This window comes from Somniosus microcephalus, chromosome 16 (assembly GCF_052327205.1).
Source record: "Somniosus microcephalus isolate GS21.2 chromosome 16, FLI_Smic_1.0, whole genome shotgun sequence".
Lineage (NCBI taxonomy): Eukaryota > Metazoa > Chordata > Chondrichthyes > Squaliformes > Somniosidae > Somniosus > Somniosus microcephalus.
Window position 1 is genome coordinate 65,719,471 of NC_141002.1, and position 26,514 is coordinate 65,745,984.

At 45.9% G+C, this 26,514-nt stretch overlaps 1 protein-coding gene across 1 annotated transcript in view; it reads left to right on the plus strand.

Moving 5' to 3' along the window:
* met (MET proto-oncogene, receptor tyrosine kinase) overlaps window positions 1-26,514 on the plus strand; it is a 148,874-nt gene that overhangs the window by 23,577 nt on the left and 98,783 nt on the right. The window contains exon 2 of the mRNA XM_086009795.1: window positions 6,171-7,394. Within this exon, the coding sequence (XP_085865921.1) occupies window positions 6,174-7,394 (1,221 nt within the window). The 5' untranslated portion in view covers window positions 6,171-6,173. The remainder of the gene's footprint in view (window positions 1-6,170; window positions 7,395-26,514) is intronic.

Here is a 26,514-nt window from a genome sequence, read left to right on the forward strand (position 1 = left end):
GGAGGCAGAGGGTGATGGTCGAAGATTGTTTTTGTGACTGGAAGCCTGTGTCCAGTGGTGTACCACAGGGATCGGTGCTGGGTCCCTTGCTGTTTGTAGCGTACATTAATGAGTTAGATATGAATGTAGGAGGTATGATCAGTAAGTTCGCAGATGACACGAAAATTGGTGGAGTGGTAAATAGCGAGGAGGGAAGCCTCAGGCTACAGGACGATATAAGCGGGTTGGTTAGATGGGCAGAACAGTGGCAAATGGAATTTAACCCTGAAACGTGTGAGGTGATGCATTTTGGGAGGACCAACAAGGCAAGGGAATACACAATGAATGGTAGGACCCTAGGAAGGACAGAGGATCAGAGGGACCTTGGTGTGCATGTACATAGATCCCTGAAGGCAGCAGGACAGGTAGATAAGGTGGTTAAAAAGGCATATGGGATACTTGCCTTCATTAGCCGAGGCATAGAATATAAGAGCAGGGAGGTTATGATGAAGCTGTACAAAACGCTAGTTAGGCCACAGCTGGAATACTGTGTGCAGTTCTGATCACCACACTATAGGAAGGATGTGATTGCATTGGAGAAGGTGCAGAGGAGATTCACCAGGATGTTACCTGGGCTGGAGCGTTTAAGCTATGAAGAGAGATTGGCAGGCTGGGGTTGTTTTCCTTAGAGCAGAGAAGGCTGAAGGAGGACCTGATTGAGGTGTACAAAATTATGAGGGGAATAGATAGGGTAGATAGAAAGGAACTTTTCCCCTTACTAGAGTATCAATAACCAAGGGGCATAGTTTCAAGGTAAGGGGCAGGAGGTTTAGAGGGGATGTGAGGAAAAACTTTTTCACCCAGAGGGTGGTTGGAATCTGGAACTCACTGCCTGAAAGGGTGGTAGAGGCAGGAACCCTCACAACATTCAAGAAGCATTTAGATGAGCACTTGAAACGCCATAGCATACAAGGCTACGGACCAAGTGCTGGAAAATGGGATTAGAATAGATAGGGCTTGATGGCCGGCGCAGACACAATGGACTGAAGGGCCTCTTTCTGTGCTGTATAACTCTATGGGCAGGATTTTCATTCAGGAGTTGGGTTGGAGGCGGGACTACAACTTTCGGGGTTGTAGTCCCGCCTCCATTGAAATGCGGCCAATCCACGCGATTTTAACTTGATTGACCTTGTTGAGCCCGTCCAGCGGGCTCAGCAGACCAATTAAGGGCCACCCAGCAACAGGTGACGTCACAGATTGAAATTTCATCTGTCAAGACGTTTTGACAGGTGAAATATCAGTGTTTCACAGCTGTTTGAAGCTGTCAAACACTGACAGTCTTACTTCTAACATAAGTCCTTCTCCACAGACTCAGTTAGAAATCTCTCCTGCACAGAAAGCTGCAGGCTGTCACTTTTGACAGTTCGCAGCCATTCTGCTTTCTGTGCCGGTGAGATGAGGGACTCCCCGAACCTAAAGGAAGGAAGGCTGAAAAGGTAAGAAAAGGTCATTTACACTTCTTTAATCACTTTAGGCACACCAAACACACTTACCTCTGCACTCATGCACACATCACTCACCTGAACACCGACATCTCAAGCCCTTCGACCCGACGGCCCGACGACTCCAACTTGGCGTGGTTTGGAGCCGTCGGGAATCCCACAGTTCAAGCTTAAAAATAGGGATTAGGCTAAAAGCTGCCTGTTAACTACCTGTTAACAGGCAGTTAATTGGCACTAATCCCTTCCCGCCTTGGGTAGGCGGGTCCCAGTGCGGGGCGGTTACCCGCCTCCTTTGAAACTGGCATGGAGACGGGATGGAGTCGGGACCCCCGATTTCAGGATTTTAACCCCCCGCACGCCTCCAATCCCGACTCCACAGCACAATGAAAATTGAGCCCTATGACTATGGGCAGGATTTTCATTGGACCATGGAGGCAGGATTGGAGGCATGTGGGGGGGTTAAAATTGTGAAATCGGGGGGCACGAACCCATCCCGCCCCTAACCCGCCTCCATGCCAGTTTCAAAGGAGGCGGATACCCGATCGTAGTGCCAATTAACTGCCTGTTAACAGGTAGTTAACAGGCAGTTTTTAGCCTAATCCCTATTTTCATTGTTGAAATGTGGGATTCCCGACGGCTCCAAACCATGCCAAGTTAGCGAAGCGGGCCGTTGGGATTAAGGGCTTGGAGGGGTCGAGATGTCTGGTGTTCAGGTGAGTGATGGGTGCATGAGTGCAGAGGTAAGTGTGTTTGGTGTGTGTAAAGTGTTTAAAGAAGTTTTACATACCTTTACAGCCTTCCTTCAGGTCTCGGGAGTCCCTCATCTCACCGGCACAGAAAGCAGAATGGCCGCGATCTGTCAAAAAGTTCCAGCATTCAGCTTTCTGTTCCGGGGAGATCTCTAAATCATCCTGACAGGAAGGAATTAACTTAGAGTACAGATTGTCTGTGTTTAACTGCTTCAAACAGCTGTCGAACGCTGATATTTCATCTGTCAAAAGGTCTTGATAGATGGAATATCAATCTGTGATGCCACCTGTTGCCGGGTGGACCTTAATTGGCCTGCTGAGCCCGCTGGGCGGGCTCAACAAGGTCAATCAAGTCAAAATCACGTGGGATGGCTAGAACTCGATGGAGGCGGGACTACAACCCCGAAAGTTGTAGTCCTGCCTCCTACCCGACGACTCAATGAAAATCCAGCCCAATGACTCTAAATTCCCGTTTGAATAGAGGTGTTTTTTAAAATGCTGTTTTTAAACTGAAAGTTGGAGAGACCGCATAAACTGGCGGGCATTAAAAATGCAAATAGAGGGTCTTCTATCAATGACCTTGGGGTGCGCTGACCCACATTGTCAAGCACACCACCTCCAAGTTCCCCTCCAAGTCACGCACCATCCTGACTTAGAAGTATATCGCCAATCCATCATCATCGCTGGGTCAAAATCCTGGAACTCCCTACCTAACAGCACTGTGGGAGTACTGTCACCACACGGACTGCAGCGGTTCAAGAAGGCGGCCCACCACCACCTTCTCAAGGGCAGTTAGGGATGGGCAATAAATGCTGGCCTTGCCAGCGACGCCCACATCCCATAAACGAATAAAAAAAACACTGGTAAAAGCTAATACTTGACTGCTCCTGACTACAATCAAAAGTATTGGGGCAGAAATTGCAGTCTCCGTGACGGCGTACACAATCCATCTGAAAAGCCCCGCAACGTCTGGGTTTCCTCATGCGCTTACACATGCGCGAAACCCGGAACTTGCGATCTGTCAAGGTACGCCTTGACAGATCATCCGAACCAACTGTAAAATCAGTATCGCTGGTGCAGAGTTGGGCTATTTGCCCAACAACTGCCCAGCAATTGCCCACGAAACTCTTATGGCTGGTAAAAGCAGCCGTAGGGCCTGCTTTCATCAGCGTAAGGGTATATATAAGCCTTAAAATAAACATTTAAAAATCAAAAATGATGCACATACACTTTAAATTAGTTTATGAAAATATGGGCCCAGATTAAGATGTTTAAAATTATTTATCAACATTTTTATTGTATTTGGTGTAATGAAGGGACTTATAAATTCAGTACATTTATATTTATTAGAAATGTGTAAATTGTTTAATTATTTGGGTATGACATTGCATATCATTAGGGGGTTCCCTTCGTAAATGACTGCAATGGAATTCTCCTTTGTGATTGGAGGACTGGGCCTGTAATGTATGTACCTTTAAGGGGAGAACTACTTTTTACAGCTCCTGTATACGGTAGTACCGGCAGTGACCACACCTGTATCTAAACCCTGAGTAGTGATCTGTACAGTTAGTTCTAGAGTAACCCTCATTAAGTAAACACCTGTTGATCGTTCCCTGCAGTCTTTTGTCTGATTATTGAAGGACACAACATTAAGATACATGGATCGAACAGGGCCCACATGATCCCAGGGACGCTTTCGAACCGCCTGCGTCCCTGGGATCCGTGGGCCTTTACGCAGCCGTCCACCTGGAGACCGGAACTCTCCACAGCTTGGACACGTGGAGGTAGGTGCGGAAATGTTTTGCGGATCGGAGGCGTACTCCAGAGGTACGCCTCCGACCGCAATTTCTAGCTCATTAATTTCACTGCAGTCAAAACTTCTACACCACTTTGATGTCACGAGCACTGAATGGAGTGAGCAGCCAGCTGGATGACCTGATGATGAGGTTTCATTGGCCCAGAATTTGTGGTCCTGATGACGGCCAACTGGCAGTACTCGCCGTCATTTCGCCTTTGAAACTGACGGCAACTTCAGGATTTAGTGCATGCACAGAATAATGCGGAAATCCTGAAGTTGCCGCCTGTCATTTACTGCTTCTCTACAGGCTGCGCTGTTGCCCCCCCGCCAGAGCTGGCAATCAGTGTAATCTCTCAAGTCATGGAAACGGATGAAAACTTTGGCTCTTCTGCAGTAATTACGCTGTTAAATCCCCCATTAAAAGTGAGACCCTTTTGGATTAGGTGTAACTGGGGTTTTAACAGCGTATTGACTATTAAACAAATGTTATGGCCTTGGAAAAACTAATTTTAATTCTATGCAGTGTCAAATTTATCCATTTTAATAAAAATTAAAAATTTTAAGAAACTTAAAAAAATATATTTTTTGTTTTGCTCTCTAACATTTTTAAAGAGTTAGAATTTTAGGAGCTTACCTACTTCCTGGTTCACGGACTGTGAGACTTCTGTGTTTTGATTGGCTGCTTAGACAGCTTGTTGCCGTCACAGCAGCTCTTCGCTGGGAATCCCCATTAACTTCAGTTGATTTCAATTACATGTCGGAAAACCCAAAATTCTTGCCATAGAGATCGTGAGATCTTTGTGCGAAGGTTACATTGGGGCCAGCGGCGAATGCCTTTGTTTCGCCGCTGACCGCAAATTCCTGGCCATTAATTACCCTGCCCCATTGAAAGAGGACTGAAATGTAATAGTAATTTATTGTAACCATAAGTTTATAGTTATAACAGAATCCGTGTTAGCTTGCCTTATGTTTCACTTTGTTTCTCCACCACCTGCCTCCACCCCCGCCCCCCCCCCCCCCCCATAAAAAATGACTTGCCAGCAGTCAGTTGTGGAAGAACAGAGTAGTGGCAAAGGGAGTTGGTTATCTCAACAAAACTACAGGTCAACCAGTTCTGTTTCACAATGGAATTTGTTGTGCAATTGTCCTAATGTACAGGTGAAGAGCAAGAGCTTGATCTACAAAAAGAAAAACATTACTGGTTCCCTGACGGCATAGTGGGGGAAGGCAGCACCCTGTGCAGGTCTCAGGCATACACACCAGAGGTCCCAGCTTCTATTCGGTGTCTATGTGATGTTAGCTGATCTCTGCTGGGGCAATTGGGACTCAGCAATTAGCCTTAATGTTCTTGGTCCAGGAAAGGGGAAATCGCCTTGGTTCCCTGCTCCTGATTATAACCCAGTGATTCCTGCTGGAATGTGTGCAATGTGCTTGTTAAATATGAATAGTGCAACACTCTGTTGCGATGGTATCCTCACTCACAGTCTTCCAACTATCCAACTTCCAACTAACTGTCTGGGCTGACGCCTGAGGTATGGCCAGCTGGGTGAGTTGCTGGAGGGCTGCTCGTGCCTAGGAAATCATATCCCAGGAAGAGAAGATGTCTTCCAAATGAAAGGGGAGAAAATTAGAATATTTTTTAAATGACTTATTTTTCTGAACTTTTTTTTTTACCCAATTTTTATCATCTTCCATTCTCAAGGTATTGACTCTAACTAGAGTGTGATTCCATGGTGTTGGATACCCTCTGGTACCTTGCCCACACTGTGAGTGTCAGTAGGCTATATGACAAGTGGGCAGCCCTGAGCCCAACCCTAACCTCCTCCTCCACCCGCTTCCAGCAGGAGTCAGTACATAGCAATTGGTTGTTTCCTCCTCTTCCCCCATCCCAGCATACTGAGGTGAATTGTATTACCCTACCACCACTAGCGAAGCTCTGACCAGCGATCTTCCTGTTATGTATGGATTAGCTACTCGCTACCTTAACCAGCTGAGCCATCAGGGAATTACTAGTTTTAGTTATGTTGATAGTTGCATGTGTGTTTAGGAACTGTAAAACAAAAAATCGTAAGCTACGTGAATTACATATTGCAATTAGTCTTGCCATTGGTTATAATCGACCATTTATTTTTTGTCTTGCAGTTGATGATACTTACTACAATGAAGCATCCAGCAAGCATTTCTTGTCTTTTGTTGCTCTTTGGGAGTTTGACAGTGCAGCTGAGCAACGGAGAGTGTGAGGAAGCAAAGAAGAACGCAGATCTGGACTTGAATGTGCAGTACAACTTTTCCAGCTTTAGTGCAGAAACGTTGATACAGAACTTAGTCCTCCACAATCAGTATATATATGTAGGAGCAGTAAATACGATCTATGTTGTGAATAATAACCTAGAAAAGCTCTCCGAATTCAAAACTGGCCCTGTCTTGGAATCCCTGAACTGTTCATCATGTGACAACTGTGAGGAAAAGGAAGACGGCTCCCAAGCTGTGTGGAAAAACAACACAAACATGGTCTTGCTTATCGAAACTTTTTACGGCGATCAGCTCATTAGCTGTGGCAGCACAAGGAATGGTGTTTGTTTTCTCCACAATCTCCAGCAAGATGATCCTGCCAGTATTTACAAGAGTGTTCAGTGCATGTATTCACTCCAGAACAACAAACCCAACAAGTGCCCAGATTGCATTGCAAGCCCGCTGGGTACAAGAGTGTTGCTGACAAAGAAAGATGGATTTGTGAAGTTGTATACAGGAGTAACACTGAGTTCTGCTCCTCTGCCATTCCAATTACATTCAATATCCATAAAGAGGTTAAAGGAATCTGAAGATGGTTTTCAGTTCCTCAATGAACATTCATATATGGATGTTATTCCACAATACAGGGATGCCTATCCAATTAATTATCTTTATGCTTTTGAAAGTGGGCCATATGTTTATTTTTTAACTGTGCAACATGAATCGTTGGGCTCGCAGGCACTTCACACCAAAATTATTCGGTTATGCACGTCTGATCCTTACTTGCATTCTTATATAGAAATGCCGCTTGAATGTATCATCAGTGAAAAACGAAAGAAGAGATCCTCAAATATAGAAGTCTTCAATATCATGCAGGCAGCATATGCAACTAAACCAGGTGCAGATCTTGCTGCTCAATTAGGAATTTCTACAGAAGAGGATGTACTTTTTGCAATATTTGCGCAAAGTAAGCCAGAGTCCTCTGAACCAACCAATAGAGCAGCTGTCTGTGCATTTTCTGTAAAATCCATCAATCAGTTCTTTGAAATTTTCATTGACACTTGTTGCAAACAAGGTCTGTCAAAAGGCCTTGGCCATTTTTACAGCACTGCTGATAGACACTGCGTCAATAAGGTAAGTTGATTAAACTGATATTAAAATGATTATATCATAGATGTAAGCTCTAGTTTATGAAGCATGAAAAGGCATGTTTTCATGCTGTTTATTATTAAGAAGCCATTAAATTTTTGAATGCAAAAAGAATAATAATCATGCATCACTGACTTTCATGATTTTAGTGCATTGGTGATTTGACCTCTTTTCTGTGGGTTGCTTTTTCGATGCATTTCACCAGATGGATTTCAGGAATCGATTTGATCACAGCAACAGATGAGTTACCTTTTTTTCTCCAGTAATGAATGAGAATAAGTGAGATGAGAGGCTGTGGGAGACTCTCAGCGATGTTATTGTGCGAATGCTTAAGGCACTTGCATCAATTTCCTTTCTCTTCTATTTTAACAGCGTCACTGAGACCATTTATTTTAAACTGATTAACACCTCCATTAGGATGATAGAGAAAACTTGGTTAGTGATAAAAACACTATAGAGAGAGAACAGTTCAGTTCCTTGCCAAGAATCATTTTGCTTGTATAAAAACATGGGCGCGTAGGAATGTACAAGACCACAAAAGACCAGCGGCCTGGTCTCAGCGCCTAGGAAATCTCATATTGCACAATCCTTCTATCAATTTTTTTGCCAAGTATTATCCAATTCCTTGTATCATCAAACAAAAATCACTCTCGCCCCCACTGCCTCCCTAGGCAGTCTATTCCACATATTCACCACTCTATAAATTTAAACTGTCTTTTCACACTCCCTTCTTCTAAGTTTGCGGCTACACCCTCTTATTGCAGAATTTGTGACTATGTTGAAAACATTGACATTTATCTCATCTATTCCGCTTCGCGTCTTGAATACTTAAATGAGATCACCTCCTAGCATTCTCTTGTGTAAAAATTCCCACCTGCTGCAGCCTCATCTTGTAACCCAGAGGCCTAATCCCAACTATTAATTTAGTTGGTCTTTGCTGTACCTTCTCCAATGCCCATGGATGTCTTTCCACAATGATATAGCCATAATTGTATGTAGCACAGCAGGTGGGGCCAGACCACTACCCTGTTCAAACTCAGAATTTCTTCTTGAGATTTGTGCTCTATTCTCTTGGCTATACAGCCCATGATGATATTTACTCCCTTTATTGCTAGTGCACAGTGTGCTGATGGCTTCAATTATCTATCCACCAGTAATTATTCATTCCCTCTCCTGTGTGTGTCTTGTATAATAATACAACTTAGCATATATTGCCATTGTAACCAGTTTTTGCGGTGGCCAGTTTCCTATGGCCTCTGCCGCAATCGCCAATTATTGTAAGTGGTTTCGCCCCGCCCGTCGCGAGCACGCAAACCCCCTTACTACAAGTTCTGGACGATAGGGATTACTGAGGACAGATTTGAACACGGACTGCGTTTTCGGGCCCACCCGTACAGTGTTTATTAAGGTTGACAAAAACCACTCTACTCGCATACAGTACGAGTGGTGTGAACACAACAGTACAGTTTAAAACAGTACAACGCTGACTTGTCCAACAAGCCCCTGCCGTGCTGACCTACCATGGCCTAAAAACACCCTCCCATGAACTAAACTATCACAGGACCCTTCCAACGCTAAACACCCTCTGGTTTGGTAGGAACATACAGGCATCCCCTCACACAGCTAAGTGATCTTGTGGGTGTGTAGGCTTGGCAATCCTCACCTAGATTGCCCTTTTGATCTTGCTTGCAGCTTCCTCCCGTATATCTCGGCTACCTGGTTCCGTACTGGCCTTGCGGCATGCAAGTCCCAGCCTTAGTCGAAGTCCACCTCGGTTGGAAGAGCAAGGTTCTACTCCTCTTGATGTTCCGTTGTGTGGAGGGCAGGAGAGAGAGAGAGAGCTATCCAAACTGCCCTCTGATATACCCCTCCAATACACAGACCGCTGGCTGTGGTTTTAATGGACACATGGCCTCAGGGAAGTGGTTTCCAAGCTTCCTCTCGGGTTTGAATGGTCTTCGAACTCATTTCGATCTTCCAGCCGATTAACTTAACGAGTTCCTCTTGACCAGAACAATGAGTCATCAGCCTTGTTAATCAAGACTTGGAAGTGGGCCTCTCGGGCCATTGTTCCCAAGGACAGTTCGGTTCCATACGAATGAAACCTGGTTACGTGAGTCACCTCTAGCTTGAGTGCTTTTTTTCACTGCTTTCCCACCCCCCCCCCCCAAACAGCCTGTCCAGTTTTTAAAAACCCATATGTTCAAAATCCATGAAGTCTGCGCCGACTGCTTACACCATTTCTTATTATCCTTTATAAATCTCATGACTTTATTTGTCGTTATGCCGTTAATTGGGTGTCAGCCTTGGCTCAGTGGCTCGCCTCCAAGTTAGAAGGTCATGGGTTCAAGACCCACTCAAGAAACCTCCAGAGATTTGAGCACATAATCCAGACTGATGCTTCATTGCAGTACTGAGGGAGTGCTGCACTGTCAGAGATGCTGCCTTTCGGATGAGACGTTAAACTGAGACCCCGTCTTCCCTCTTAGGTGGACGTAAAAGATCCAATGGCGCTATTCATAGAAGAGCTGGGGAGTTATCCCAGTGTCCTGGCCAATATTTATCCTTCAACCATCACTAAGAAAAATAATTACCTGGTCATTATCTCTTTGTTTGTGGCACTTTGCTGTGCGCAAATTGACTGCCGCGTTTCCCTTAGTGACTACACTTCAAAAGTATTTCATTGGTTGCAAAGTGCTTTGGAACATCTTGAGGTTGTGAAAGGCGCTGCATAAATGCACATCCATTCCTTTCCTTAATTGACATCTGACACTCATCAGCCCAGCTCCCCAATCTAGCCAGGTCCATTTTTCATTTGATCAGCCTGTTCCCGATTGTATCCAGTCCCTCCCAGTTTGGTGTCACCCAAATACTTGGAGAGTTTTGCTTTTATCCCCACACCAAGTCACTTCTGTACATTTGTAAACAGCAGTGGCCTCGGCATTGATCCCTGAGGCATCTGACTAGTTACCTCCTTCTGTGTCCATGTGCAACTCCCCTTAGCTTCCTCTGCTTTAGCTTATTATTGATCCAACATTTCAGCAGCACTCCACCTATGCTGTGCCTTGCAGTGTTGTGGACCAATCTCCTATGTGACACTATATCAGAAGTTTTACTAAAATATCAATAAAAACAATCCAATAGTGGTACCGATGGGTTGCATAACAGAACTGCAACATTTTTCAGAAATTCTTAAAAGAGAAGGTGATTTAAGTATACGATACTTGTAATCTGGTTTATGCATCCATAGATCTAATTAGGTGACAGTGGGTTGAAAAATTTGGCAAGTATTTTTTTAAACCTATGTAAAGGAAACTGTCAGTTTATACCCTAATTGCTGAGCATTTTGCACCAGTTTTTTTTTGCTATTCCACTGAAGTTACTGAAAATTTGCCTTGTATCGGCTTTGTGTGCACGTGCATATTTTGAAAGATGACATACCACAGCTTGCCAATGACACTAGCCGCCAAGGGTGAGACAAATGCATTCAGCAGTGGGAGTGTGATTAGTCCTGGTGAGCAAATAAATGCAATCCATTCACTGAGAAAACAAGCTCATTGCATTTTGTTGCACCGCTTTGGATGTTTTATTTGCAAGTTCTGTTAGAACTGCATGCAGTTATAAAGTGAAGTTAGTACAGCGCGAGTTTTGAGTTTTCTCTCTGAATTCCACACAGATCTGCATTTCTTTAACTGACAGTGTTTAAAGGATTGCTGGTTATTAGCACGCCATTAAAAGTTTAACATGGCTACTTTCATAAAAATGTAAGGAAATGAGCTCAACCGAATCTAGTTAGCATTTATTTTGGGGGAGGGTTGAAAATACTGCCTGGCGGCATAATGGAAGTTTCTTTGCAACGTCATGTGTTTATGGTAGTGTTGCTCACCTGCATGGTGTGTATGCACCACTAACCTTCTCAAAAAAAAAAGAGTGGATGAGAAATGCTTTTTGCAAAACTAGCTATAAAATCATTGGCTGCTGTATGCCCTGCTTTATTTAAACAGATATGAATAAATATTATCTCCGGTTCTACCTCTTGTAGTTGTAAGACCCATAATCCCCTTGTCCAAGTTATATTTGTTGCTGGAACTGAACAGAGCAGCATGAGTATTTTATGTAGAAAATAAGCACTGGCAATTTTTGTTTTAAAGTATTGATTAAAATCCTTTAAAATTCTTGAAGAAGCATAATGTGCACGTTGAATTCATTAAGTCTGTGAGTATATCCATATCTCTTTGTTTAATTACACAAATTGACGTAGCAAATTGATTTCTGCCTGTAATGGCACTTACATTGTGATAGACCGTGTCCCTCATGAGCTCAAATTAGTGTCTGGTAATGGTTGGTATTGATTTGTCTCGACTATGATGATCCAAATGAAGCAAAATCCACAAGTATTGTGTAAGGAAAAAATTGATACTCTTAACAGAGAGCATTTTAATATTAATTTGGAAACCAACAAACTCCAGTGACTTAAGACGATGTATTTTTAACTTTTCTTTTTAGCAGTCCATGGTAACGCTTTAAGCATTACTGTTGGCATGCTGAGTTTAGTCTCCGTACACAGTACATGAGAGCTGGATTGTATCTCTATTTTGGAGATGGTTAACTAGTGCTGTAGTAATACGGGTGTGACTCTGTGTTAACGGGCAAATAAAACCACTTATGCTATCTGCTCCCTTCTGTCTACAATCAAAACACCAGTGCTGAATACAACTTCTGTCATTTGTTATGCAAACAGATAATGGTATGTGCTCCACTATTATAGGAATATAATGGATACACTGCCTGTAAGGTGCTGGGGACAGATTGGTTTGATGGATGAGACCTTCGATTGGCTGGTTATCCTCTGGCCCCAATACAATATGAATGATTGTCAATGGTTACCATTCGATTTGTTTCTGTCACTGTTTGACCAACTACCTTTTGCTTTTTCTGGCTGTTAGATCCATGTACCTTGAGGTTGTGTGTCCTTCAATAACTTGACAAGAGACTGCAGGGAACAATCAACAGGTGTTTGCTGGATGAGGGTTACTCTAAAACTAACGTACAGATCCCTACTCAGGGTTTATATACAGGTGTGGTCACTGCCGGTACTACAGTATACAGGAGCTGTAAAAAGTAGTTCTCCCCTTAAAGGTACATACACTACGATTCCTCCCCTTTTAGATTAACAGTAGCATAACATTCATTTAACAATTAACACTTTTAACATGCACATTAACTGAAAATAGTCCATTTATAAATTCAGTCTTTGGGGCGGCTTCCTGATCCTTTCTGGATAGAGCCTTTCCTGAGTGTTTTGCTCTTGGTGCGGAGGCGATTCTGGCCCCCTGTCGTCGGTTGGTTCATCAGCTTCCGATGTTACTGTTTCTGGGGTAGATGCTACCTGTATGTCGGGTTCATCACCAGGTACGCGAGACATGGGGTTGACTCATTCCTGTGACTCTAGGATCTGGTCGACATGGCGTCTCACAATGTTCTCCCCAACATCCACTGTGTACATTAGTGGCCCCTGCCGTGTGCATATCGTTCCTGGTTGCCATTTCTCTGTTCGGTAGTCGCGGGCCAAGACTGGTTGCCCTACATTGAAGCTCCTTGTCGGCTTCTCATTGATGTGCTGGAATTGCTTATTCTCAACATCTCTTCGTACATTTGGTCTGAGCAAATCCAGACGAGATCTCAACCTTCGGTTAAAGAACATCATGGCCGGGGTCTGGTTGGTGACTGCATGTGTTGCATTTCTGTAGGCTAACAGGAAATTGTCCACCTTATGCTGCAGTGGAATGTCGTCATCGCACGTGGCCCTTACTGCTTTTTTAAAGGTTTGTACGAACCGCTCAGCCAATCCATTTGTGGCTGGATGATACGGGGCGGATGTGTAATGCCTTACCCCATTCCTTTTCATGAATCTTCGAAACTCTTCGGACACAAACTGTGGTCCGTTATCAGAGCAAATCTGCTCTGGCAAGCCGTTCCTGGCAAATATGGTCCGTAGGACTGCAATAGTTTTCTCCGTGGTGGTGGACGACGTTTTGACCACCTCAGGCCATTTCGAGTGCGCATCCACGGCTATTAAAAACATTGAGTCCATGAATGGACCAGCAAAATCAATATGCACCCGTTGCCATGGAGATGAGGGCCACTCCCATGGGTGTAGAGGGGCATGTGGTGGTGCATTTTGGACCTTCTGGCATCCTGAGCAGCTCTTTGTCAGGTCCTCGATTTGCTGATCGATTCCCAGCCACCACACATAAGCCCTAGCAAGGCTTTTCATTTTCACCCCTCCCAGATGGCCTTCGTGAAGCTCATTGAGCACTCTCTCCCTTAACTTGGGTGGAATTACCACTCGGGATCCACACATCAAGGTCCCCTGGCATACTGACAGCTGTTCTCTTCTGGATGAGAATGCTGGCAACAGTGAGTCGCCATGTGCTGGCCATCCCTTCACCGTCAAATCATACACCCGAGACAGTGTCGGGTCATTTCGGGTCTCCTTCTCTATACCAGCGTTAGTTACTGGCAAGCGTTCAATTATAGTCGAATAAAATATTTCGACAGGGCCCACTGCTGGTGCTTCCTCCGCAGTAGGCAGTGGCAGGCGTGATAGCCCATCAGCGTTTCCATGCTGTTTCGTGCCCTTATACTCGATTTCATATTGGTTCGCCCCTAGTAAAAGGGACCATCTTTGTAGCCGTTGCGCAGTCATCACCGGAACGCCCTTCTTTGGATTAAAGATGGAGACAAGTGGTTGGTGGTCAGTCAGCAAGGTGAACTTCTGCCCATGCAGATAGTGGTTGAACTTTTTCACTCCCCACACTAGGCTGAGGGCCTCCCTGTCAATCTGGGCGTAGTTACGCTCGGCTGAGGTTAGTGACCGAGACGCAAAGGCTACCGGCCTCTCCGAGCCGTCCGGGAATTTGTGCGACAGCACCGCTCCAATGCCATAGGGTGATGCATCACACGCCAACCGAATTGGTAGTGCTGGGTTGAAATGAGACAACACCTCTTTTGATGTGATCAATTCTTTGCACTTCTGGAAAGCTCGTTTACATTCGTCATTCCACTTCCATGACACCCCCATTTGCAGTAGGGTGTTCAGTGGGTGTAGTACTGTAGACAAATTCGGCAAGAACTTATGGTAGTAGTTCACCAGCTCGAGGAACGACCTCAGTTGTGACACATTTTCCGGTGCTGGAGCCTTGACTACTGCCTCAATCTTTTCAGGGGACTTATGTACCTCTTTATCAATAACATGGCCACAATACGAGATCTGCTTCTGGAAAAACTCGCATTTGTGGCGCTTTGCTCAGAGCCCATATTCCTTCAATCTAGTGAGCACCTGTTCCAGGTTGGCAAGGTGATCACTGTCATTTTTGCCCGTGACCAGGATGTCGTCCAAATAACACTGGGTCCCTGGAATCCCTTGCAGGACTTGATCCATTGCCTTTTGCCAAATAGCCGGAGCTGATGCTACCCCGAACACCAGCCGGTTGTATTGGTAGAGACCTTTATGAGTGTTGATCGTGAGGTACTGTTTCGAGGCTTCTTCTACCTCCATTTGCAGGTACGCCCGGGCCAGATCAATCTTAGTGAAGCGTTTCCCTCCAGATAGTGAGGCGAAAATATCTTCAATCCGCGGAAGCGGATATTGTACCGTGTGAAGGACTGGGTTCACTGTCACCTTGAAGTCCCCACAGATGCGAACCTTCTTTGGCTCCCCAGGCATATTACTCAACGACCTCTTCATTACAGGAACGATGGGTGTAGCCCACTCACTCCAGTCCACTTTGGACAGTACTCCTGAATGTTTCAAACCTTCCAGCTCTGCTTCGGCGGCTGGGCGGATCGCATAAGGCACCGGTCTGGCCTTAAAAAACTTTGGGCTTGCCTTTTCCTCTATTTTGATCATCGTTGTTATGCCTTTTAGTGTTCCGAGTCCCTCCTGGAACACTGCTTTCGCGTCAGTTAGCATTTATGACAGTCGTCCAGGTGTGACGTCGTCATCCTTTTTGGCATCTACAGTCAGTGCTTGTATGGAATGCCAATCTAGCTGTATCTTCCGGATCCATTCACGTCCTAGTAGTGGTGGTCCTCCATCTGGCAATACATATAGGTCCATTTTTGGTGTTTCCTTGCCGTTATATATAACGTTCACCCTTATTTTTCCTTTGGGGTAGACTTTTTGCCCCGTGTACGTCTTCAAGACAATCTCTGTATCTCTCAAGGGTATATGTGAGAATAGCCACTTGTAGTCCCTTCGATTTATGACTGTTAGGGCTGATCCTGTGTCCAATTCCATTTTCACTTGGACTCCGGCTATCTTGAGCGTGACCCAGATAGTTTGGTGATCCTCCGTTTTGATCACCTTATGTAGTTTCAGACAACCCAGCTCCTTGCTTCCGGAGTCTGTATCACTTTTCTGTTCGTCTGTACTACTCTCCGTCAACTTATGTACCTTCTTGTACTTCTCCTGTGGAGATTTCTTGCTGCTGGTTTTCTTTCCCGACCTGCAGACTCTTGCTATGTGTCCTACTTTCCCACACTGTCTGCACACTTTGTCCTTGAGCCAGCAATCATTATGGTCGCGTGTTGTTCTGCCGCAGCGATAGCACTTCACTGTTCCGTATGACATTTCATTTGTGCCATATTCTTGCGGTCTCCGTTGTATCTCTGCAGAGCCCCGTGCGGCTGCTTCATGTGATACTGCCATGCTGAAAGCCTTGTCCAGCGTAAGATCCTTTTCTGATAGAAGCCGTTTCTGGGTTCCTTCACTTTGAAGCCCACACACAAACTTGTCCCTTAAAGTATCTGCTAGTCCTGTTCCAAACTGGCAGTGTTTCGATAGCTTGCGCAGTTCCGTTAAATACTCAGCATTACTTTCATCTTTATGCTGGTTCCTTTTATGAAACTTAAATCTTTCTGCTATCAGCAGCGGTGTGGGGTTTAAGTGGTCCTGTAGGATTGACACTATGTTTCCAAAATCCTTTTCCACTGGCTTCTCTGGGGTTACTAGGTTTCGCAGTAAGCCATACATTTTTGCACCCATTGAATTCAACAATACTAGCGCTTTCCTCTCATCTGGCACTTCATTCGCCTTGCAGCACACTTCTATGCGTTCGACATACGTCGTCCAATCTTCAACTTCATTGTCGAACGCTGTGATACTGCCAGTCTTCAGCATCCCTGGGTGTGGTTAGACTGGCTCAAAATGGCGTTTTCCCGCGCTCTCCCTTCTCCGCTGCGGCTCAAAATGGCGTTTTCCCGCGCTCTCCCTTCTTCTCTGCTGTGGCTCAAAATGGCGTTTCCCGCGCTCTCCCTTCTTCCCCGCTGACGCTGCTCGGCCCTTGAACACCGGCTGCGCTCTGCGCGTTTTCCTTTCTTCCCCGCTGACGCTGCTTGTCCCTTGAACACCGGCTGCGTTCTGCGCGTTTTCCTGTGCGCCTCTCTCTCTCGTTGACGCTGCTCGGCCCTGAACACTGGCTGCGCCCTGTGCGCTCTACCCTCTCTCTTCTCCCGTCGACGCCGCTCGGTCCTGAACACCGGCTGCGCCCTGTGCGCTCTACCCTCTCTCTTCTCCCGTCAACGCTGCTCGGCCTTTTTCTGTGCCGTCGGTCGGCTCTAGCGCCGCTGTCCGGGAAGGGTCTGCGCCGTACCTGTTGCCAGCCCGTTTCGCTGTACCACCGTGACTGGAGAACCAAGCCCAGCTCTCAACAGCCTCCCCTGCGATGCTCAAGTCTCCACTGGATGGTCGATGCCCGTGCTTCTAGACTCGGCCTTCTTCTTTCACTTTTCTCCAGGTGCGAATCCCTGGGAGGTGATGCAGAGTTGCAGGTAGGTTTGAATCTTCTCGTCGCCAATGTTAGATCCGTGTATCTTGAGGTTGTGTGTCCTTCAATAACTTGACAAGAGACTGTAGGGAACAATCAACAGGTGTTTACTGGATGAGGGTTACTCTAAAACTAACGTACAGACCCCTACTCAGGGTTTATATACAGGTGTGGTCACTGCCGGTACTACAGTATACAGGAGCTGTAAAAAGTCGTTCTCCCCTTAAAGGTACATACACTACACTGGCCTTTTCCGTTTTCATGCATCACTGCCCAGCTTGCACCATTTGCAGAGATCTCTCCATGGCCTCTGCAACATCGAAGGGTGTGTTTACTTGATATCCACTGTTGTGTGTTAATGTCATGCAAATGTTCTCAATTTTCACCCAATCAGAAGACAGTATTTTCAAATATTGATGAATGGAAGAGCCAACATTGCCCAAGTGGTAGTCACAAAATTCTTCTTTGAGTGCAATAAGATGGATGCTATGACGATAGCAAAATACTGCAGATGCTGGAAATCCAAAATAACAACAGAGAATGCTGGAAAAACTCAGCAGGTCAGGCAACATCCATGGAGAGAAATTTGAGTTGACGTTTCGGGTAACACCTGCCCCTATACCACCCCCCTTCCCACTGTCCAGGGCCCAAAACACCCCTTCCAGGTGAAACAGCGATTCACTTGTACTTCTTGCAATCTAGTATACTGTATTCGCTGCTCACGATGCGGTCTCCTCTACATTGGGGAGACCAAACGCAGATTGGGTGACCGCTTTGTGGAACACCTCCGTTCAGTCCGTAAGGGTGACCCCGAGCTTCCGGTCGCCTGTCATTTTAATTCACCGCTCCATTCCCACTCGGACCTCACCGTCCTTGGCCTCTTGTATTGTTCCACGGAAGCTCAACGTAAACTCGAGGAACAGCAAATCATCTTCCGATTAGGCACTTTGCAGCCTTCCGGACTCAATATCGAGTTCAATAATTTCAGATCATAACCTCGGCCTCTATTACTTTTTTCCTTTTAATTTTTTCCACCCCTTTGTTTTGGGTCCTCCTTTCCCCCCCCCCCCCCCCTTTCCTTTTGTTTCTCTCTCTCTCTCACCTGGCAGCTGTCCTTATCCTGCCAGTACACTTCACACCTAATCTCAGCTGCCTTTTGTCTCCATGGGCCCATTACCATCTCATCTGGCTTCTAATACCTTTTATTGTCTCCTTTTCTTCTTTTGTTCGATCGCAGCTTTGCCTTCGATCTTTTTATTTTCTTTCCAGTTTTGAAGAAGGGCTTCAACCCGAAACATCAACTCAAATTTCTCTCCACGGATGTTGCCTGACCTGCTGAGTTTTTCCAGCATGCTCTGTTGTTAAGATGGATGCTACACTGTGTTCCCTTTGTGTATTATGCTAATACAATGTGTGACAACCATTTTATATAATCTCTAGTATTAATGAGAATATATTACATGGGTGGCAGGCAATGTTCCCTCTAATTTTTTTTGGGGTGCCCAGTGTTAAGTATGTGTATTGTATTGAACAATTAACACAAAGACTTAAACGTATAACTCAAACAGGCCTTTACTGGTTGGAGGTAGGGACTGCACATAGGTCTTTACTTCATGCCCACAGGCGGGAACTGAGGGGGATCAGTACCCACAGTACTATTTATACCCCTATGGCCAGGAGTGGTACTGCGTATCACTACGCCCAACAAGTAGTGCAGTCCTGTCCATAGGTTCAAAGTAGCACACATATTACATACACAACATTCCTCCCTTCCTAGCTTTACAGTCATCTCCCCATTTAACATAACGTAATAACATATATACATATATAACTTCAGGTTTACATAACAGAATAACATAGATACATAGATAACTTCATGTCAAAAACAGATCACAGATTCAGTCTCTGCGGAAAACAGTTCACAGATTCAATCTCTGTGGTGTAGTCGGTTCACGTTGCTAGAGTGACTCATTCAATAGTCCTTCCATGGATTTAACAGTTTGAACTTCCGAACTGAATTGGCTCCGTTCGGAGGGACCACGTGTGTGATCTGGTAGAGGTGATAATGGTTCAGATGGGTCATCTTCTGTTTTTACTTTTCCTTTTCTGCTTCTTGGAGACTCTCTGGGCTCCATTGTCAGCTGCCACAGCTGCCAGCTGCATGCGCAGTTCCTCCTTCTCTTCCTCCTGTTTCCGTCGTAGAGCCAGCTTCTCCCGATGTTCCGTAGACTTTTGGTGCTCCTCCATGATTTCTGCACTTTGGGAGTCGAAGTTACAAGCTGGGCAGGACAGGACATCGTAATATTCAGTGTCGTCCTGAGCTAGACCAGTGAGAGGGTCGTCTATTTCCTCCATACCTAGCTGGACGTTAGCCAGCTCTTGTTCCAAATCCAGACATCTTTCCTGAAGAGACTTCTTCATGTGTACCTCTGCATCCAGCTTTTTCTGGGCTTTCAGCAAGTCGTTTACTAGTGACCTCATTTGTGATTTTAATACTTCAACTTCCTTTGGAGATTGATTGATCGGACTATGCAATCCCTCTACCGGAGCAGCTGTTTCAGCGGTCTGTTGTTCTACGTTGACGTGAGTCAGCGTACTTTTGGCATCCAAGGGCTGCTCTGTTGCAGTCATCTCAGTCTGTGTTGCCACCTCAGCTCTTCCAATAACCTTTGAGAGCTCCGAACCCCTTTCGTTTGAATATTGAAGTTCATGTTCAAGTTTTTCCCATTTCAGAGTCCTGTCCTTCAGCATATGCAGGAGTTGGCTGACCGTTAACTCCTCTGACATCAGACGTTTTGTGTGCTCCTGCTCCATTTTCTCCATCAGCTGCTTCTGTTGTCTTTCCAGATTCTCCAACTCTATATCAAAGAACTCTTTCGTTGCATTCAACTCTTGCTCAAAACGGCGAAGCATTTGTTCTAATTGCTGTTGTAGTTTGAAATGGAGTTGAGTTCGAGCCCGGTGTCCCTCAGAAATGGGCACATCAGTAGACTTGCCAGACTCAGAATCCACAGTTAAACTATGTTGTTGTTGCTCAGTGGAATTCTGTGCTGAAACTTTGTCTTTTGCACCTGAGTTGGGCTTACCATCATCCGTTCCAGAGTCTGGGCCGACTATCTTCACCGAGTTCTCACTCGTTATTGTTTGTAGGAAATGCCAGTCCATATTCATTTTCCTAATCCACTCCCGTCCTAGTAGTGGAGGACCTCCTTCAGATATCACATATAAGTCCATTATTTGACTGTCTTCGCCCTTGTGGGCCACTGCAACCTCTATTTTCCCGATGGGGTACACTCTTTGCCCCGTGTATGTTTTCAATATAATCCCCGTATCCTGTAGGGGAATATGTTGGAATAACTTTCCGTAATCTTTCTTATTTATGACCGTCAATGCCGATCCAGTGTCCAATTCCAGTTTTACTTGGACTCCTTCTATCTGAAGAGTGACCCAAATTGTCTGGAGGTCTGCACCCTTACCAGCGTTGAGTACTCTTAAGCTAGCCAGTTCATTACAGCTTAAGCTAGCCAGTTCATTACTGCTAGCGTCTGAATCGGACTCCTGTTCGGTCACCTTGTGTACCTTTGCGTATTTTCCTTGCGGTGACTTCTTGTTGCTGGTCTTCTTCCCTGACCTGCATACTCTAGCTATATGTCCAAGCCTACCACAAGTTCTACATTCTTGGTTTTTAAACCAACACTGGTTCTGATCATGCGTTGTCTTTCCACAACGATAACATTTGCCAGAACTCACACCCAATTTGTGTGCACTGAGCTCCGGTGACCGTAGCTGCATTACTGCCGTGCCTCTCGCTGCGGCTTCGTGTGCTGCTGCCATAGTGACCGCCTTCTCAAGCGTCAGCTCATTCTCCTCGAGCAGTCGCTTTTGTGTATCCTGTTTAAATAAACCACACACAAATTTGTCTCGTAGTGCATCTGTCAATCCCGTTCCAAACTGGCAATATTTCGCTAATTTACGCAATTCCAGCAAATATTCAGCATTGCTTTCATGCTGTAGCTGCCTTCTGTCGTAAAATTTAAATCGTTCCGCTAGCATCAGCGGCGTGGGGTTTAGATGATCTTTCAGGACAGTAACAATCTCATCGAACGTCTTATCCGCCGGTTCATCTGGTGATAACAGGTGTTTCAATTGCCCGTACGTCTTCGCACCCATTAAATTTAATAATGTTAGAGCTTTATCTTGGTCACGAATTTTATTGGCCTTACAATAATTTTTTACTCTTTCAACATATATGGCCCAATCTTCGAGGTCACTATCAAAGGTGCTAATATTCCCGTGTTTAGGCATTGTAGATTTGCAATTTCTCAGATTTTATTTTCTTTACTTGTTATCAAAGATGGCGGCTTCCCGCTCTTGCCGTCGTCCTCCGCCCACAAAATGGCGGTTTTCCCGCGCTTGGCGGTCTTCACCCGTCCCCCGACGCCGTCTCCCTTCAGCCCTCGAGTGCGGCCCTTATCTTCGCCGCGATCGATAGCCCGCGCTGTGCACCGCGACTCTCGCACCTTGAGCTTCTGCAGCCGCCGCGCCTTTCAGTCCGAGTGCGGCTCTTATCTTTGGTCCCGATCGCTGGCCCGGCTGCGCCCCTCACTTCAAAGCGGCCCGGACCTTATCTGCCGATCGCTATCGCCCTACCTCTCTCTCTTCCCCAGTCCTGTCTTTACTCCGGTTCACAAGCTGATGGAGGCTTCAGGGTCCTAATGCCTGTGACTTCCAGTCGCTGGAAGCTGTCAGGATTTCTGCTGCCCTTCAGTTTTGAGTGGGGTGTTGAGGATTGAAACCTCTCTTCAACGTCCTGTCTTTGGACGAAGCCGCCTGGAATAACTGCCGCAGGGTAAGAGCCTGACTCGTCGCCAGTGTTAAGTATGTGTATTGTATTGAACAATTAACACAAAGACTTAAACGTATAACTCAAACAGGCCTTTACTGGTTGGAGGTAGGGACTGCACATAGGTCTTTACTTCATGCCCACAGGCGGGAACTGAGGGGGATCAGTACCCACAGTACTATTTATACCCCTATGGCCAGGAGTGGTACTGCGTATCACTACGCCCAACAAGTAGTGCAGTCCTGTCCATAGGTTCAAAGTAGCACACATATTACATACACAACACCCAGCCCCTTTAACGGGCTGTGCGATCCGTTCAAATTTCCGCACTGGCGCGGTTTTTCCATTGTAGAGCCGTTGAGCGGCCTGCGCGGGACCTCCAGACCGCTGTGCGGCCGTGCGGCTTAACAGGAACATTGGTGGCAGGTATGTTAGCCTCAAGCATCATGAGATGCCTTTCAACTTCAAACTTCCTAAATGGAGATTAATTAAAGGATTCATAGCCATCTTAAGTGCTATTTTTAAAAAGTATTAGGACTGTTGCTTGTGAGTTGGAAACAAGTATGATTGATTTAGCTCTGTGGCTATAAATTCAATGGATTGAATCTTAGCTCCCAAAAACAGGTGGGTTGGGGTCGTGTCAGATGTTGAAATGCAAAAAATCTGAAACAGGAACCCAACCCGCCTTGACCCCAGCCACTTCCAGTTTAAACGGAGGTGGGACAAGGGGTGGGTGACCAATCCGCTCGCGGGAAACAGGTTGGTCATTTAAATATAATCAAGCTGCCCGCCTTCATTTTAACAGGTGTTCTATTTTTAACACATGTCCACCAGGTTTCCCGGGCCTCGGGAAACCTGGCAGCTGCAAGGAGACGAGAAGGGTTGAATCCATACAGTACTGCTTGTGGGCCAGCAGGTCAGGAGTGTTTCCTCCAGGCCCAACAAGCTACCCAGTAAACCCCCCCCTCATGTGATCTGTCTGCTACCACCCCGACCACCATCCGCCCCCCTGACCACCATCTGCTCCCACCGACCACCATCTGCCATCCACGACTTCCATCAGACCCCCCGGACCACCATCGGACCCTCCCGACCACTGTCAGACCACTCTCCTCTGCCTCCCACCCCATGATTGTCACACCCCCCATTGCCCCCCCCCAACGATCTCTCACAACCCCCCCCCCCGCCAATGAGATCTCTCACTCATCCATTACACCTACCTGCTCTCGTAGACTGCAGCCTTGTGAAGCAAACTTCCTGCCTGAATGGCAGCTGGAGGCCAATCGGCCAATCAGGCTGCCTGTGGGCGGGAACCTGACAGAAAAGGCTTAAAGGAGCTCTGCAGTTTAAAACTACAGGACATTCAGGGAAACCCATTCTTCTGGGTATTCTGACCTCACAACAACCCATGCTCCCTCCAACCCCCCGCCCCCCCACCCCCCTCCCGGCACGGAACTCGCCTCCGGGCTAAAATCCAGGCCACTATTTAAAGGTTGTTTTAGAGAAAGAAATCTGTCTGTTTCAGTTGCATACAGTAAGCCATGAACTTGGTGCTAATGCCACAAATTAGCAGTTGGGGAAGGGAAGAAGAAAGAATAGCTAATGATGTATGTGGCAACAAATTCACCATTGCAGTTATGTGGTTGTCGGGATGTATCACATAAAACATTCTAACCTACGTTGGAATGAAATGCACAGTAGAATCTGAGACTGTGCTAAGTGGCATGAAGAGGCTTGCCGCCTGTGCTGATGATTGAAGTCAGAATCATTTATTTCATGTTCAGAATTGTCTCCAAACTGAGGTAAACCTGACTCGAAGGATAGATATTGATTCAAAGAGTGTTTAAAGATACCATTCAGAACATTTTTGATTTTATTTCTATCCAGTTTTGTGCTAGTGACTTGTATTTGTTTGTAGTTTCTATGTCTTACTAAATAAATGTCATGAACTAATTTGACAAATGTAGAATTGAATGTTTTATACAAATTGTACACAGAATAAAACACTAAGGGGGAAAAATTCAGTTGGTTTGCGCCTCCCGTTAGCGCCTTAAGAGGGCGCTAATAGGGCGCAAAGTAACTAGCGCCCGTGCGCACGATGTTTGCGCCGCTCACGAAATTGACTAGACATTTTGCGGTGGCGCTAAACACTACCACCACAATCTCCTGCGCCCGCAGATCGTGACGTCAGTCGAGCGTGTAGCACCCCGGACCGGATATTGAGTGGCGCCCCCTGCCTTACCGCCTGTTGCTAGCAACGACGGGTTGAGGGGAGTGTTTTACAGTCGGGAAGCGACTGGGGGAGCGCTATTTAAAGGCGACTGCTTCCTGCCTTTTTTTGTCGGTGAAATTTTTTCACCACGCATTCTGAGAGAGAGAGAGAGACTTCTGGAGATATTCGATGCTGTGTTGAGGAGTTTTGGGTACTGAGCAGCACTTTGCAGGTTCATTTTCTTTTGATCTTCCTTGCATCGATTTAGAAGAGAATATGGGGGCTGCACTATGAGCTTTTTCCCTGGGCCTCTCCATTGTTCTTTCCAGCAGATTTGATGTACAGGTCTCTCCAGACCTAGATTCAAGGCTGCAATGAGCAGGGTGTGGATGGAGAGCAAGATCGACCCTCCCCTTTAAGAACTGGCCGGCGCCAGTGTGTCTGTGTTCCATTGCTGACTGACATCACATGAGCTTCACCAGCGCTCTGAGTTAGCGCCTCACTCCTCGGCCTTTGCGCCTTAAGACAGGTGTGCAGCGACTGATTTGGCGCTCTAATCACTTCCAGGGGCGATAAAAGCCAAGTTTGCAGTCAGAGGCGATAATTTGCGCCAGGCGCTAAACTTTGCGCCCAGCCGATAATCGCACCCCAAACGGGGCGATACTGAATTTCTCCCCCTAAGTGATACCAGACCTCGTGTCTCACAAGCTAAACAGTGGTTAATTATCTGTCAGCCACTGTTCCTCAAAGTTTAAATGTTTGTATTATGCATTTTGTTTTCTCATTGTACCTGTTCTACCATTTCATTTGTTCTGTGGGAAGTAGCACACAGTACTCCAGGCCTGTTATCCTGTGTAAGTAGTTGTATAGTGCAGTGCTGTATATAATATTGGAACTTCACCTTGGACTAAAATCTGAGGAGAATGGGCAGACCAGGAAAGGGACAGTTGAACAGTGCTCAGAAACCATGCAAGCAGGGAAGCTCTGGTAGATTTAGAAGCAGTGGAATTTTGCCTGTATTGCAATAATGGAAGCCATATGACCCAATGCCATTATTATCCATTTCAAATTCCCACAATATTTGATATTGGTTCATTAGGGAATTTCAGTTCATAAACAAGGCTGTCTTGGACTACTCTTATGGGCCAGCACTGTGAATTTTAATGTTGCTGGCCTGTTTAATTAAGGCACATAAATATGGTGAATTCAGCACAACAAAATATTTATATGTTGCCTTTTAAGATAAAAAATGTCTTACGGTGCTTTACTTGGGGGGTGGCGGCGGAAGGAAAAATAAAATGGATAAAATGAATGGACTCTGAGCCACGGTGTGATAGAAGAGGTGGCCAAAAGCTTGGTTGAAAAGCTGGATTTTGAGAAGTTTTCTGGATCTAGAGGTAGAGAGCTTAGGGATGAAATTCCAGAGAGTTGGACGAAGGTGGCTGAAGGTTTCGCCATCAAGGGTGGGCCAAGGAAGGAGGGGATGCACAGAAGGACTGAAAGGCTTCAGAGAGAACATAAGGTTGGAAGAATATGCAGCTAGGGCAAAGCCATGGAGGGATTTGAAGGTGAGGGCGAAGATTTTTAATTCAATGTGTTTGGGGAGGGAGAAGCACGAAGTGATAGGTTTGCGGGACTTCAGGTGAGCCATGTTGCAACACTGCTGAGTATTTAGCATGTTGAAAATGATGGTGAATAGAGGATAGCAGGCCAGTAAGGAGGATTGTTACAAGTTTCAGGCCAGCACAAGGTTATCGCTTGAGTTCAGCATCATCGGTCTCTCCTGTGAGCGGCCCTCAAGTCCCCAATGATCAGGAATTTACTTTCCTGTGCCACTTGCCACATGTGGCTAATTGGGAAAACAAATGTGGTTAATTGCATTTTTGATTGTGCTTTAACCATTTTATGTGTTTGTTGGTAAAATGCTACAACAAAAAGCAGAATGTGTGCGTGTTTCTGATCGTTGCATGTGCTTCACTTCCTTGGTCACTGCGTTTTGGTTATCTGCTATAATGAGGTGCAACACGGGTGAAAAATTCCAGATTTCAGAAACATGGAAACACCAGCAACATTGGAGAGGAGAGCAATCATCGTGGTCAGCTCGACCATAACTAGGCCAGCAGAAGAAAACAACCCCATCCAATAACGAGCAGCTCCAACGGGGCACTTCATGGCAAAGGGCAAGCAGCATCCAACATTCTGGATGGGGAGCAGGGGCGG